Source organism: Ctenopharyngodon idella, chromosome 12, assembly GCF_019924925.1.
Source record: "Ctenopharyngodon idella isolate HZGC_01 chromosome 12, HZGC01, whole genome shotgun sequence".
Classification (NCBI taxonomy): domain Eukaryota; kingdom Metazoa; phylum Chordata; class Actinopteri; order Cypriniformes; family Xenocyprididae; genus Ctenopharyngodon; species Ctenopharyngodon idella.
The window spans coordinates 29,949,335-29,965,572 of record NC_067231.1 but is presented as its reverse complement, the minus strand read 5'-3'; the positions used below and the strand labels follow the sequence as shown (position 1 = coordinate 29,965,572).

The 16,238-nt window shown below is 29.7% G+C and overlaps 1 protein-coding gene across 4 annotated transcripts in view; it reads left to right on the top strand.

The window, feature by feature from the left end:
* pald1a (phosphatase domain containing paladin 1a) overlaps positions 1–16,238 on the top strand; it is a 67,320-nt gene that overhangs the window by 9,565 nt on the left and 41,517 nt on the right. For 3 of the 4 annotated variants that reach the window (XM_051915354.1, XM_051915355.1, XM_051915353.1), the window contains exons 2-7: positions 7,183–7,368; positions 7,462–7,564; positions 11,118–11,297; positions 11,546–11,710; positions 13,432–13,592; positions 13,711–13,786. In XM_051915354.1, the coding sequence (XP_051771314.1) occupies positions 7,196–7,368; positions 7,462–7,564; positions 11,118–11,297; positions 11,546–11,710; positions 13,432–13,592; positions 13,711–13,786 (858 nt within the window). In that variant the 5' untranslated portion in view covers positions 7,183–7,195. Of the gene's footprint in view, positions 1–6,720; positions 6,860–7,182; positions 7,369–7,461; positions 7,565–11,117; positions 11,298–11,545; positions 11,711–13,431; positions 13,593–13,710; positions 13,787–16,238 lie in introns of those variants that run through there. The other variant, XM_051915352.1, reaches the window with a different exon arrangement.

The following is a 16,238-nucleotide window of genomic DNA, read 5'->3' as shown; positions in this document are numbered from 1 at the left end:
GTTCAGAATAACTGTAATTATGTGCTATTTCTGATCTGTAAATGCCTGTGTGTGTGTGTGTGTGTGTGTGTGAGAGAGAGAGATGATGCACAATTTTTCCTGTAGCATTCTGGGAAAACCATACAGCCAGTTTGGTCTCAGACAAATGCCAAGCTTGATTAAAGTGCTGATATTTAGTTGCATGCAAAGTGTTTTTGGTCTGTTGATATCTGAGTTCAAACTCTCGTTTACAAAAGCACTAAATATTTATATGCTTTCATTTTTTTAGTGTTATTTCAAGAGGTATTCAACAGGAATCTGTGTCATTCTAAATATGAACATATATATATTTATCATTTGTAGCGTGAATATTGCTCAGTGTGATTTTAATGGCATTTTAACTAAACGTGAAGGTTATCTATTCATTTACACTGTAAATATTACAGTGAACATGCAAATCATTCAGTACCACGGTATTGCCTTCCAATACCATCATGAAGTAACATGCACATCCCCGTGGTGTTGCAACACAGGAAGTTGTGTGAGGAAGTTAATTTTTCCGGGGCAGTTGTTCTTACTCATAGGGGAAGTTCTAAAGACACTGTGGTTCATTGCTAATGGAGGTGAAACGGTGATTGTCAAAATAATCAGTCTTCAATATAGTGTAAAACCCCAGTAAACGCTGTTCTCTGACCGCTGTCTAAGTTAAGTGAATTATTCATGTCAACATCGCTGTCGTGCATTTGTATGTTCTGTTCTTAAAGACACTCAACATCCTCATTTTTATGAGGGTAGTTCCCTGTTTGAAGGGATTTTTAGGTCTTAAGTCATGGTTTTGTAACTCTGACCTACACGTAATGTGCCGCAGATAAAGGATGTGTTCTGATTTCCAGATGGATCCCTGTGAAATGGACTTAACAGGGTAGCTGGCCATCTTAGTTTATAGTTGAGATATAAACACTGATGTCTACAGTAGTGATTAAAATAGAGCAAATCACCTTTTGAAAGTAACTTGACGCCTCAAATAATGATTGTATCAATTACATCGTTACACCAGTAGGTGGCAACAAGTGAATGTTAAAGTATTTGTCATTGAATCATTCACTTAAGAGATTCGCTCAAAAACACTGATTTGTCCAGTCTTTATGAGAGAGTCATTGAATTATTCACTTAACCCGATTAAAAATAAATTCAAATGAATTAAATATTTTTTGAATAGACTGCAGCAATTAACATTTTGTCAGAATCTCTTGTAAATTACATGTTGTTTTGTTTAGTTGTCTGTTCAGAAACCGTGATCTTTATTTTAAACAAACAAACAAACAAAAAATCATGATTCTCAATTTATCCAAAATCGTGCAGCTCTAATTTGTAAGAAATTAGACTGTATACACAGCTATTTTTGTTTGCAGAAAGATTATATTGTGTGTGTTTTTATGCTGTTGGGATATTTCTGAAATTAAACTGTAGATGTGATTTTGAAAAGTGGCGACGAGTTTTATTAAAGAGACACTGAAGGGAGACATAATGGATTCTTTTGGGAAGATGCTCAAATATGGCCTTCATCGAAGAAAGATGTGACACACACTATATTATGTAGTATAGGGATGCAAAGGGGTGAAAAATTTCTGGTTCATTTACAGAACATTTTTAAAATTTCCAGAAACTTTCCAGGATTTTTGGAAACTTTTGGGAAATTTACCGGACATTTTCCGCCCCTTTGCATCCCTAATGTCATATAGTATTTATTTGAGAAGAAAATATGTTATTAATAGATTATAATCTAATAGTTCTATTTTGAAACCATGCCACACAAGTGATATTCTAGCATTATTGAGATACTGTTATTTTTGCATTTTCTCTTTTAATTTCAATTAAATTTTCACTTTTTTTTTAAATTTTATTTTAAATTTTATTTTATTTATTTTTATAAATATAGCTGTATGGTTTTTATTTTTTATTTCAGCTTTAGGTAGAGAAATATTGCTTTGGTAGCAGTGTTTTTTATTTCAGTTAATGTTGTTTTTTTTTTTTTGTTTTTTTTAAGGTTTTAGTTTTAATTTTAGTCGTAGTTAACTATAATAACCCTGCACTTCCTGTGGAGGTAGGCGGCAACTCTCTGTGTGAGGTGTGTCACCTAAAACTGACTTTGTGGTTACAAACAAAGATGAATGATTCTTTATCCTTGCAATAAAGCAGTATCATATGATATTATCATGCTACTTCAAAAGAATAGCAGGGTATTACTGTAATATCATATTTCACATCCCAAAACCATAGTTATACCATGTAAGTTGTGCATATCTTTGAGTTGAGAAGAGTCTTAAAATGATTTTCCAGCTGCGTTTAATTCACCATAATTACAGTTTGCTTCAGTCATATGTTCCCTTAAGATTTCATTTGACCCTCTTCTGGAGCGTTTCACAGACTTTAGTGTGGAGATAAATATTACAAGTTAAAGTCAACTTGAAATCCAAATTGGGCCAATTTACTTTCAGCTTATGATTTATTTGTGCATTTTATGTTTTGCTGTCGACGTCAGTCTCATTTCTCAGAATACAGAGCAGTTTGAACGAATGGGATCGTGTGGGGTGTTAATGAAGACTGGATTTGGGGGGAACCCAATTTATCACTATATATAAAGTAATTTGAACCAATGGGATCGTGTTGGGTCCTAATGGAGACCCGATTTGGTGGGGGGGACCCGATTTGTCACTATACATAAAGCAATTTGAACCAATGGGATTGCGTGGGGTCCTAATGGAGACCCGATTTGGTGGGGGGACACAATCTGATGTTCACAAAGCGTTTGGTCCCGTTTTATGTGCAAATTACTCAGAATTTACTCATGAGTAATTACAGTATCTCACAAAAGTGAGTACACCCCTCACATTTCAGTAACTATCTTCTCAAGGACAATACTATAGAAATGAAACTTGTATATATTTTAGAGTAGTTAATGTGCTGCTTGTATAGCAGTATAGATTTACTGTCCTCTGAAAATAACTCAACATACAGCCATTATTGTCTAAATAGCTGTCAACGAAAGTGAGTACACCCTAAGTGATAACAGCTCTACATCTTTTAACCATGCAAAGCCACATGTCCTATTCATCATGTTCATGTTTTTGTCTGCTTGATAGGACCATACAAATTTGCGTATCTTGTATTAGAGCAGTTAAAGTTTGGTGCTTTGCGTACAATTCTCTCATACTGACCACTGGATGTTCAACATGGCACCTCATGGCAAAGAACACTCTGAGGATTTGAGAACTAGAATTGTTGCTCTTCACAAAGATGGCCTAGGCTATAAGAAGATCGGTAACACCCTGAAACTGAGTTACAGCACAGTGGCCAGGGTCATAGAGAGAGGTTTTCCAAGACGGGTTCCACTCGCAAGGGTCGATCAAAGTAGTTGAGTCCTCGTGCTGTGCATCAGGTGCAGAAGCTGGCTTCAAAAAGTGCTGCCAGCATTGCTTTAGAGGTTGCAGAAGCGGAAGGTCAGCTTGTCAGTGCTCAGATCATACGCCGCACACTGTAACAAGTCGGTTTGCGTGGCCGTCGTCCCAGAAGGAAGCCTCTTCTAAAGCTGGCTCACAAGAAAACCCGCAAACAGTTTGCTGAAGACAACCTGTCCAAGAGCATGAATTACTGGAACCATGTCCAGTGGTCGGATGAGACTGAGATAAACTTATTTGGCTCAGATGGTGTCCAGCATGTGTGGAGGAGTACCAAGAAAATTGTGTCTTGCCTACAGTCAAGCATGGTGGTGGTAACATTATAGTCTGGGGCTGCATGAGTGCTGCTGGGACTGGGGAGCTGCGCTTCACTGAGGATTCCAACATGTACTGTGACATTCTGAAGCAGAACATGATGCCATCCCTTCAGAAACTGGGCCGAACGGCAGTTTTCCAACATGATAATGACCCCAAACACACCGCCAAGATGACAACTGCCTTGCTGAGGAAGCTGAAGGTGATGGAGTGGCCAAGTATGTCTCCAGACCTGAACCCTATTGAGCACCTGTGGGACATCCTCAAGCGGAAGGTGGAGAAGCGCCATGTGTCTAACATCCAGCAGCTCCGTGACGTCATTATGGAGGAGTGGAAGAGGATCCCAGGAACAACCTGTGCAGCTCTGGTGAATTCCATGCCAGTAGTGCTCACACTTTGGACACAGTTTTGACATGTTCACTTAGGGTGTACTCACTTTTGTTGACAGTTATTTAGACAATAATGGCTGTATGTTGAGTTATTTTCAGAGGACAGTAAATCTGTACTACTATACAAGCAGCACATTGACTACTCTAAAATATATACAAGTTTCATTTCTATAGTATTGTCGCTTGAGAAGATATGCTAAAATGGCTGCTGAAATGTGAGGGGTGTACTCACTTTTGTGAGATACTGTATTTATTATTTGCATTTAGCATGTTCACTTCGCTGCCGTGTGACAGACCCTTGACCCATTTTTTCACGTCTAACGGATGTGATTGAGAGAGCCTCTATCAGTCTATCCCAGTGTTCCCAGCTCTTCATGAAGCTGTACATGTGATGTGTGATCTGTGATATACATCTCCTCTCAACATCTCTTAAGAATGAGGAGCGTTCTGCATCCTTCCTCTGATTAGCCCGTTCAACCGCAGATGCTTCCTGCAGCTGCAGAGCACTTCCTGTCTGCACGCAGACCCTTTTGTGTCGAGCGATCCGTCCCAGCTTGAACTTCACCAGTGGAATTTCAATAGATGGCGAGGCGGGAAAGGGAATGCCCATCTGTGCGCTCTTTTTCCGTCTCTGTTTTCAGTGCTGTGGACACTGGGAGATTTTATTTTCCCTGTGAATGGGCCGCAGTAATTGGATTTCCTGAGGGAATTCTGTCACTTTGAGAACCAGTGTTTTGCTTCCCAGTTTGATTCAGTGTGGAGACCATAGTGATCATGTAGGAATGTGTTCGTTGTGTGGTTGTCGTACTAAAATACTCGGGATTAAAAATCCAAACCGTTTTAGTCTATTTAGGAGGACATTAGTATAAATTTTCAGGATGTTTATGTTGCATGTCTGTCTGTTTTTATTTATGTAATTTATTATTTTATTATATTGCTTATTTATGTATTTACAACCCGAATTCTAGAAATGTTGGGACGTTTTTTAAATTTGAATAAAATGAAAACTAAAAGACTTTCACATCACATGAGCCGATATTTTATTCACAATAGAACATAGATAACATAACAAATGTTTAAACTGAGAAATTTTATGCACAAAATGAGCTCATTTCAAATTTGATGCCTGCTACAGGTCTCAAAATAGTTATAGACGTCCCAACATTTCCAGAATTCGGGTTGTATTTATATTATTTTATTTTTAATTTTATACACTTCATTTAAACTTACTTCACACCTCTATTTTTTATACATTTTATTTTATATATATTTTATTTATGTTTATATTTTATTTTTTATATGAATGTTTTTTTTTTTTAGCATATTTCATTATTTATGTATTTATATTATTTATTTTTATTTATTATTTGATTTTTTTTTTCTTCTCTTCGTGTGTGTGTGCATATATATATATATATATATATATATATATATATATATATATATATATATATATATATATATATATATATATATATATATATATATATATATACACACACACACACATACACACAATAATAATTTTATATATACACACACAATAACTAAAAATAAAAAATAAATAATAAAATGCTAAAAAATAAATAAAAAATATAAACAAATAAAATATACATAAATACACTATAAATACGTAAAATATAAATAAACAGAATAAAAAAAGATATATAGAGATAGATATATCTATATATCTTTTTTATTCTGTTTTATATTTTACGTATTTATAGTGTATTTATGTATATTTTATTTGTTTATATTTTTTAGCATTTTATTATTTTTTATTTTTAGTTATTGTGTGTATATATAAAATTATTATTGTGTGTGTGTGTGTGTGTATATATATATATATATATATATATATATATATATATATATATATATATATATATATATATATATTTTATGTATTTATTTTATTATATTTTATTTATATATCATTTATTTCATATATATTCATATTATTGTTTATTGTTTTTGCTATTTATTTTTAGCTTATGTATTTATATTATTGTTTATTTATATTATATTATTTTTTATAATTTATTTATTTTTTTGCTATTTATGTTTTAGCATGTTTTGTTTTGTTTTGTTTTGTTTTATTTTATTTTATTATTTTTTTATTTTACCACTTGCTTTTTTCTTCTCGTCACATATATTCTATTTATATTTTATTATGCATTTATAGTGTTTATTTATACTGTTAAATTTTATTTATGTATTTTTTATATTTATTTTTATTTTATTTTATTGTATTATGATTTTTAATTTATATTTTATTATTTTATTATATTATTTATTTATTACGCATTTCATGTTAAAGACTCCATCTTTGTCTCAGATTTATTGTCTTTTTTTTCCTCCTCCTCTCACACTCGAATGATGATCTCATGCTGCTTTGAAACGGTTCAAGCACTAAAAATGATGTAGTTAGACAAAAGTGTTGCAGGTTTGATTCCAGGCCACGCTGACCCAGATACTGAGGCGTTACTAAAATGCTCAAAAACACCAGCGAGCCCTTAATGACGTTTAACCTTTGCTTTCTCGATCAGAACTGGAAGTGAGCACTTAAAGAAGCGTGTCTGCGGTGGCCTGCAAACAGGCAGACGGGGTCGTGACGGCTTGTTTTTCAGAGAGGATGTTTGCGAGCGATCGTCTGGCGGCCGTGGGTGGGTTTTCAGGGCAGGCGAGACGTTCATCTAGGGCAGATTTCTGCAGATGGTGGGTTGTGCTCTGAAGATGTCACCTTAAATTTGCCCCACTTACATAAGAGCTTCATCCGGTGAACGTGAGAAACAAACCGCTGTGCAGACTGAGATTATTCACCACTGCATTTATATTCCCATATACTGAAATTAAGAGAGATTAAACTGATTTATTCCTGTGTTCGCTCCTAATCACATCAGGTTAAAGACACAAAACAAGGTGATCAAGAATCCTCTTAGGAATGTTTGAGGATGATGGGAAAGGGATGAAGCGTCTGTAGTTGATGGTGTAACTCTTTGTGTTCATGTGATATATGTGTGTGTTTCTGTGATTGACAGCTGCCAGTGGAGTATGGGTACGACTGCCAGCGCTGCTCCCCAGCCCACACTGCATGAGAGTTTCCACGGCAACGGGATGACGGACAGCAGGCGGTCGGCGAGCAGCGCCTCCTTCCAGACGCTCAACATCCACAACAACAAGGGCAAATCCATCATCACTAATAAAGTGGCTCCTGTGGTCATCACGTACGTCCAGCAGCGCGACACTGTTCTGAGCTCCTGCGGAGCGTGTGGAGCTGAATATAATTCACCTGATTGAGTCTGTGTGTGTGTTCATAGGTATAACTGCAGACAGGAGTTTCAGATCCATGATGACGTTCTCCGTACAAACTATAAAGTTGGGAGGATCTCGGACAAAATGCCTGAGCACCATCTGGTCCAGGTGAGCCGGACGATTATTCTCATGTGCTGTGGTTGAATGTCATGAAAACAGGTTGCATTTCTCTCTCTCAAAAAAAAAAAAAAAAAAAAATCACATATTTGACATATTTTTAAAAAAAATTTAATATTTAAAAACAAATTATACTTTTTTTTTTTTTTTTTATTATAGTAATTTATTTGTTGATTATTTTAACCTTGTCCCCCCTTTACATTCTCATCACTGTAATCAGGTTCTTTATACTTTATAAAAAATGTTACTTAAAATAAAATAAACATTAACTCAAATAAAATATTTCAAAAACCTTTTTATTTTGTTTTTATTTTATTTCATCTATATTTATTTCAGCTAGTTGCCGAGGAAACATTTATCATCTTTTAGTTTAACTTGATGTACAAAAATATAAAAAAAAATTTAGGCATATTAAAAATAAATAAATAAATAAAAATGGCTAAAGCACACAAAAAAAATATTACATTTTTTTTTTTAAATCAAAAATTAAAATAAAAACAGAACATACAAAAATAAAAATTAATTCGAACTATTAATAGAAACTATAATAGTTCCTCAGTGATACTAAAATGTTTTTTTTTTTTTTTTAATTAAATGAATAATGAAAAATTAAAAGCAGTGTAATAAATGCTACAACAATGTAAAATTAACTTATTGTAAATATCTATTAATTTATAATATAAAAAATATTAATTTATCATTTATAATTAATTTATAAAATATTTTTTATTTTATTTAAAAATAATTAAAAATCTAATGACAATTAGGCAAATTTTCTCATCTGATTCTCATCACCATATTTAAAAAAAATTATATGAAATCATAGTTATTTTCGAATAACATAATATATATATGTTATTATATTATATTATAATATTAAAAAAATATATTATATTAAAGAAATATTTATTTTTATTTTGTGTATGTGCGCATATATATATATATATATATATATATATATATATATATATATATATATATATATATATATATATATATATATATATATATATATATATATATGTATATATGTGTGTGTATATATATATATATATATATATATTTTTTTTTTTTTTTTTTTTTTATATAAAAATAAATTTGTATTTTTATTTGGAAAAAAAATTATATAATATTTATTTGATTTGATTTATAACATTTAATTTATTAATTAATTCATTTTCTCACCTGATTCTCATCACTGTATTTAAAAAAAATATTTAAAAAAAAATGTGTATATAATTTTCTTTTTACATATTTTTTTTAAATATGGTGATGAGAATCAGGCGAGAAAATTTGCCTAATAATCATTCAATTTTACTCCTACTAAAGTACAGTATTTTGCACATGTACCGTGATAGTACCATGGTATTCTTTAGAAAAATTCACCCAGTCATATCGTGCAAAACTCAATGAACTGCATTTAATTTTTGAGTTGAGTTACTTGATAAAGTTTTGCAAGCTACAACAGTGTGAAAGAGCTGTTCATATGCAGTAAATACTATGGTACATTAATATTATATTCATTATGCTTTGATATGATGATTTATTGAGTTACTTCATCATGCCACAGCTCCGTTCCCTCTTAACGTCCGGTCTGAGCTCATTTCATTCAGGAGTTTAGGAACGTGTCACGGCGCGTCTGTCTTCACAAACAGAGAGTGTAATTAATTACTGCCGCTCGTTAGTCTTCAGAAGACGTTTGCACCTTCTCTGAAGGCTTTGAAGCTCCTGGCCTGAAGACACGCGCTCGTTCTCTTTGTTTGCTCGTTAGTTTCTGTTTGCTGACGAGCCGATGATGAGTTTCGCTGCAAATCAACAGAAAACATGAGCGGTCACTTCTCAAACTCTCCCATCGCTCCTCTGCCGCCTCAATATCTGATGATGTTCTTGAGTTTAATGGTCGAGTTTTCTGCATCATAAAGTAGTAATTAGTCATTTAGCAGATCATTTTATTAAAGCTGGAGTTAATGTGTGTTAAAGTTTCCACACTTATTTGATATGAAAGTGTCTTTCACTTTATTTTCTTTACTACTTTTATTATCTCTGTAAGTTATTATTTTTATTATTTTATTAATATGTTGAATCAACCCTCGGTTTTCATTTTATTTTATTTTATTTTTTTAGTAATTTTGTTATGTGCTTTTGTACTTTTTATTCATTTTTTTTAAAACAATTTTTTATTACTACTTAGGTTTATTTTTTTTAGTTTCCATTTAATATTTCTTCAGCTTTAGTTTTTATTTTAGTGCTTCAACTAAATCTTATTTCAATTAGTTCCCATAGTAACAGTTTGAGTTGAGTTTAGTTAAGTTTTTTTTTTTTTTTATCATTTTATTTAATTTTATTTTTATTTTGCTTTATTTATTTTATTTTGCTTTATTTTATTAGTTTTATTTTAATTAACAAAATGTTTTAATAGTTTTAGTTTTAACCAATTTTAATGCTTCAACTTAATTATTTCAGTGAAATTTTTAATTTTTTATCCAATATTTATATTTTATGTAATTTTAGCTTAATTTTAATTAACTAAATGATTGTAATAGTTTTAATTTGAGCTTATTTTAGTGCTTTAATTATTTTAATTAGTTGCCAGTGCAACATTTTAAATTTTTGTTAATTTATCTAATATTTTATTTTAGATTACTGTTTATTTATTTATTTATTTATTATTTATTTTTTAATTATTTCTTCAGCTTTAGTTTTTATTTTAGTGCTTCAACTAAATCTTATTTCAGTTAGTTCCCATAGTAACAGTTTGAATTGAGTTTACTTTAGTTTTTTTATCATTTTATTTTAATTTATTTTATTTTATTTTTATTTTGCTTTATTTATTTATTTTTATTTATTATTTTCTTATTTTATTTTGCTTTTATTTTATTTTAATATTAATATACACTAAAAATCAATCACACATGATGGAATGTGTATTAAAGTAAATATTTACAATATTCAGAAATGATTTTATTATTTTTATTTTATTTTGCTTTTATTTTAGTTTTATTTTAATTAACAAAATGTTTTAATAGTTTTAGTTTTAACCAATTTTAATACTTCATCTTTATTATTTAAGTTTTAATTTTTGTTAATTTTATTTAATATTTATATTTTATATAATTTTAGCTTAATTTTAATTAACTAAATGATTGTAATAGTTTTAATTTGAGCTTATTTTAGTGCTTTAACTTAATTATTTTAATTTGTTGCCAGTGCAACATTTAAAATTTGTTAATTTATCTAATATTTTATTTTAGATTTTTTTATATTACTGTTTAGGTTTTTTTTTTTTTGTTTAATATTTCTTCAGCTTTAGTTTTTGTTTATTTTAGTGCTTCAACTAAATCTTTTTTTTTTTTTACTTTTATTTTAGCTTTTTTCATTTTATTATATTTTAGCTTTATTTTAATGAACAAAATGATTGCATTCAACCCAAAATAAGCTCAAATTAAAATGGCCAAACGCATAAATGCTCAGAGCTCAAACCAGCATCCGAGCAGCTGTTGTTAAAGTGTGGGAGAGACGGATGATCATCCCGTGTTCTTCTCAGGGCTCCTACTTCATGGTGCAGGACGTGTTCAGTAAAGCGGACGTTCTCAGCACCGCCGGCTCGTACGGAGCGCCCAACTTCAGACAGAGCAGAGGCGGATTCCCGCTGTACGGCATGGGTCAGCCCAGCCTGAGTGGCTTCAAACAGGTCCTGCAGAGACTGCAGGGTCAGGGTCATCAGGTCAGTGTGCAGATCTCCAGCAGATCCCCGTTCACCTTCTGTTCAGAGAAAGCCATGTGTAAATAATCCTGCTGATGAGGTGTTTGTCAGGTGATTTGTTAGAGATTAAATCTGTTGTTTCACTCGATTGTTGGTCTGATTAAACTGACGCTTTAAATGAAGCTGTTAAATGAGTTTAAACAGCGAAAGTGTTTTTATTTGTCCTGCGATCGCAGTGGAGATTGACACGCGTCTGTCTCGTTTGAAAGGAGGTGATTTTCTTCTGTTTGCGCGAGGAGCCCGTGGTGTTCCTGCGTTTGGAGGGCGACTTCCTCCCATACACACCCCGGAGGAAGGAGAACCTTCACGAGAACCTGCACGATCTGGGACGAGAGCTTTCCTCCGAGAACCTGGAGCTCACCATCAGGAAAGAGGTCAGGAGATTGATCATGTGATCAGCCGAACGGAGAGAAGTTACTGGGGCAGGCGTGTCTGGATCTGTTTTTATTCTGAGAAATTAAAAACACTGAAATGTATGTGACTGGAATGAACAAGAAATTCATTTTGAACCGTTCTGAGATCATTTTAAAGATGATGATGATGATTATTATTATTATTATTATTATTATTATTATTATTATGAAAGCAGTGAATTATAATATTTAGAAACAAGAAAAAAAATAGTAAAATGTTTTCTGATTTCAGGATTAATTATAATTATATTAATTAATGAAGCAAAAAATTAAGCAATGAATTATACGGTTTAATACCACTACTACTACTATTACTACTAATAATAATTATTAGTTATAAAAATAATAAATTATTATAATAATAATAATAATAATAATAATAATAATAATTATTATTATTATTATTATTATTATTATTATTATTGTTATTATTATTATTATTATTATTATTATTATTATTATTATTATTAAAGCAGTGAATTATAATATTTAGTAATAAGAAAAATAGTAAAATCTTCTCTGATTTCGGGATTAATTATATTAATTAATTAATTATATATATAATTATTATTAAATCAGTGAATTATAGGATTTAATACCACTACTACTATTACTTCTACTACTACTACTACTACTACTAATAAAAATAATAATAGTAATAATAATAGTAATTAATATTATTATTTTTATTTAAATGTTTTTTTTTTAGCTCAGGATTAGTTGTTGTTGTTGTTGTTGTTGTTGTTGTTATTATTATTAAAAAAATCTGGATTAATTATATTTAATTACATTTATTATTTATTATTATTATTATTATTATTATTATTATTAAAGCAGTGAATTATACTATTTAATAAGAAGAAGAATAGTAAAACTCTAAAAATGTTTTCTGATCTCAGGTTTAATTATATATTTTTTATTATTTTTATTAGTACTACCATTATTAAAGCAGTTAAATATAATATTAAATAATAATAAATAATAATAATAATAATAGCAATAATGATAATAGCAGCAATAAAGATAATAATAATTATAAACAATGACAACAATATTTTTTGTTAATATTAATAATATTTTATAGCAAATCAAAGTCAAATCAAGTCAAAGTGATAACAACTACTACTACTACTACTAATTATTATTATTAATATTATCTAACGTTTTTTTAATTTCAGGATTAATTATAATATTATTATTATTATTATTATTAAATCAGTTAAATATATTTATTAATAATAATAATAATAATAATAATAATAGCAATAATGATAATAGCAGCAATAATGATGATAATAATAAACAATGACATCAATAATTTTTTTTATTAATATTAATATTAAACATTTACAGCAAGTGCAAGTCAAATCAAGTCAAAGTGGTGAAACCAACATCCAGGAGCATTGTTTTTTTGTTATTGGACATAAAAACATAAAACAGGACATTTTAGTCATTAAATCAAAACTAATGTTAAGTGGTATAAACGCTCTTATTAAACATATGAAACGAGAACAATTATGTTTCTAATAATTGTGCACGTTTGAAAAAGATTTCTCCCCTTTTTATTTGTCATTGACCTGAATGCATGTGCTCTCAAACCTCCTGTCATTTCAATTTCACACTAACATCATAACACGTGCCGATCTGAAGACGAACTCGTCTGAGAAGTTTTGCTCTTTCAGCTTCACGACTTCGCCAAACTGAATGACAACGTGTTCTACGTCTACAACGACATCGAGCATTTCAAAGGAGAACCGCAGAAGATCTGCATCTGCTGTGAAGAAGACATTCACGTGACAGAGGAGGTGTACAAGAGACCGCGCTTCACCATGCCCTCGTACAGGTACACACACACACACACACACACACACACACACACACACACACACACACACACACAGGTTCATCTTCACGTGTGTAACAGCAGTATGAGGTGATTCATTGATCATGTGTTTGTTCAGGTATTACCGTCTGCCTCTGCCGATGGAGGGAGCGCCTCTGGAGGACGAGTTTGATGCGTTCGTCAACGTTCTCAGGGTGAGAGATTATTGGTCAGCTGATGTCTGTGAATTATACTAATTAATAATAATAGTAATAATGTTTTATAAACTCAGGATTAATTATAATTAATAATAATAATAATAATAATAATAATAATAATTATTATTATTATTATTATTATTATTATTAAAGCAGTTAATTATACTATTTTATTATAATAATAATAATAATAATAATAATAATAATAATAATAATAATAATAATGCTAATAATAATTTAAATGTTTTCTGATGTAAGGATTAATTATAATTAATTATATTAAATTATTTATTATTATTATTATTATTTTATTATAGCTGTGAATTATACTGTTTAATAATAATAATAATAATAATAATAATAATTAATAATAAAAAAATGTAAATGTTTTCTAATCTCAAGATTAACTATATTATATTATATTAATTTAATTATAATTATTATTATTATTAAAGCAGAGACATTATGCTATTTAATAATAATTTTAATAATGATAATAATAATAATAATAATAATTTTCTGATCTCAGGATTAATTGTAATTATATTAAATTATTTCTTTCTCTTTATTAGTAGTAGTTTTATTAAAACTGTGAATTATACTATTTAATAATAATAATAGTAAACATTTTTAATGTTTTCTAATCTCAGGATTAATTATTATATTAATTAATTATAATATTTGTTATTAAAACAGTGATACATACTATTTAGTAATGATAATATTAATACTAATTTTAAAAATTTTCTGATCTGAGGATTAATTATAATTAAATATATAATTTATGATGATGATTATTATTTTTTTATTATAGCAGTGATGTATACTATTTAATAATAATAATAATAATAATAATAATAATAATAATAATAGTAAAAAATGTAAAAAATCTGATCGCAGAATTATGTATATTCATTATAATAATTATCATCAAAGCAGGCAATTATGCTATATAATAATAATAATAATAATAATAATAATAATAATAATAATTATTATTATTATTATTATTATTATTATTTTCTGACCTCAGGATAAATTATAATTATATTAAATTATTTAATTATTATTATTATTATTATTATTATTATTATTATTATTATTATTAAGAGTAAAATAATGTTTTCTGATCTCAGGATTAATTATAATTATATTAATTATAATACTTGTTATTAAAGCATTGAAACATACTAATATTATGATAATAATATATATTGTTGTTATTTTTATTATAGCAGTGACATACTATTGAATAATAATAATAATAGTAAATGTAAAAAAATCTGATCTCAGGAGTAATTATAATAATTATTATCAAAGCAGGCAATTATGCTATTTAATAATAATAATAATAATAATAATAATATAATTTTCTGAGTTTATTATTATTATTATTATTATTATTATTATTTACTACTACTACTACTACTACTACTACTACTAATAATAATAATAATAATAATAATAATCATTTTATTAATATTAAAATTAAATATTATAATTAAATATTATGGCAAATAAGAATGGCAAAGTGTTCGTGAGCGTTCTCCGGAAACGACCAGCATGAACTCCATGAACCATATTCAGCTCTGACCTTTCTAATGACTGAGATATCATCTAAATCGATGTATTGGTCAGCTGATGTCATGTGAAACACATGAAGGGTCTGTCTGTGCGGCACCAGAATTGTTTTCTTGTGATGCGGTCGCTTCAGCTCACGCCAGTGCGATTAAAGCTCCTGAAGATGTTTGACATCTTCTGAGACTGTGGAATCTAAACACGTCAGATGATTTAAAGTGCGTCTGCGCTGTAATATATAACGTGTTTAGATGGGAATATTCTGGAGATCATCAGAAAGACTGAAGACGAACATGATGAAACATTGTTCTTGTATTCTCTGCACTTTTTGGTGGTTTTAAAACAAACAGCATTTACAAAAATAATGTTAAATATTTAAAAGCAGAAATTGTTCATTATCCATTTAAGCCGAACGGACCCGTTTATACCCATAAGCCCTTTTTTTTTTTTTTTTTTTTTTTTTTTGACCAGGCTGATATATCAGTGAGTTTTACCGTGGTAAATAGTTGCGAGTGCGTCTGTTGTGGTTTTTTTGTCTGGTTGGAGCTCAGTTTGTGTGTTTGCACCAGTCATGTGTCTGATGAATGACACTTCCTTCATGTGTCTTGTGTTTCCTGTTTCTCTGGTTTAAGAAGACAGAAGCTAAAGCCACAAATTTGACGAGTTGAAAGATTAGAAAGTAAAATGGCCACATGAAGCCACAGGCTGAGTCGAATCTCTTGATGTTGTTTTTGGGCTCTACTAGATTGAATGTTGATTATTTTCCTCATATTCTCCATTGTTGCAGCTCCTCTCTTCCCAGTCTGTCAGTAACGCTCTGTTTAGTTCCTGTCTCTCTGAAGCCCCTCCTTCTGAAAAGCACAATGTGCTC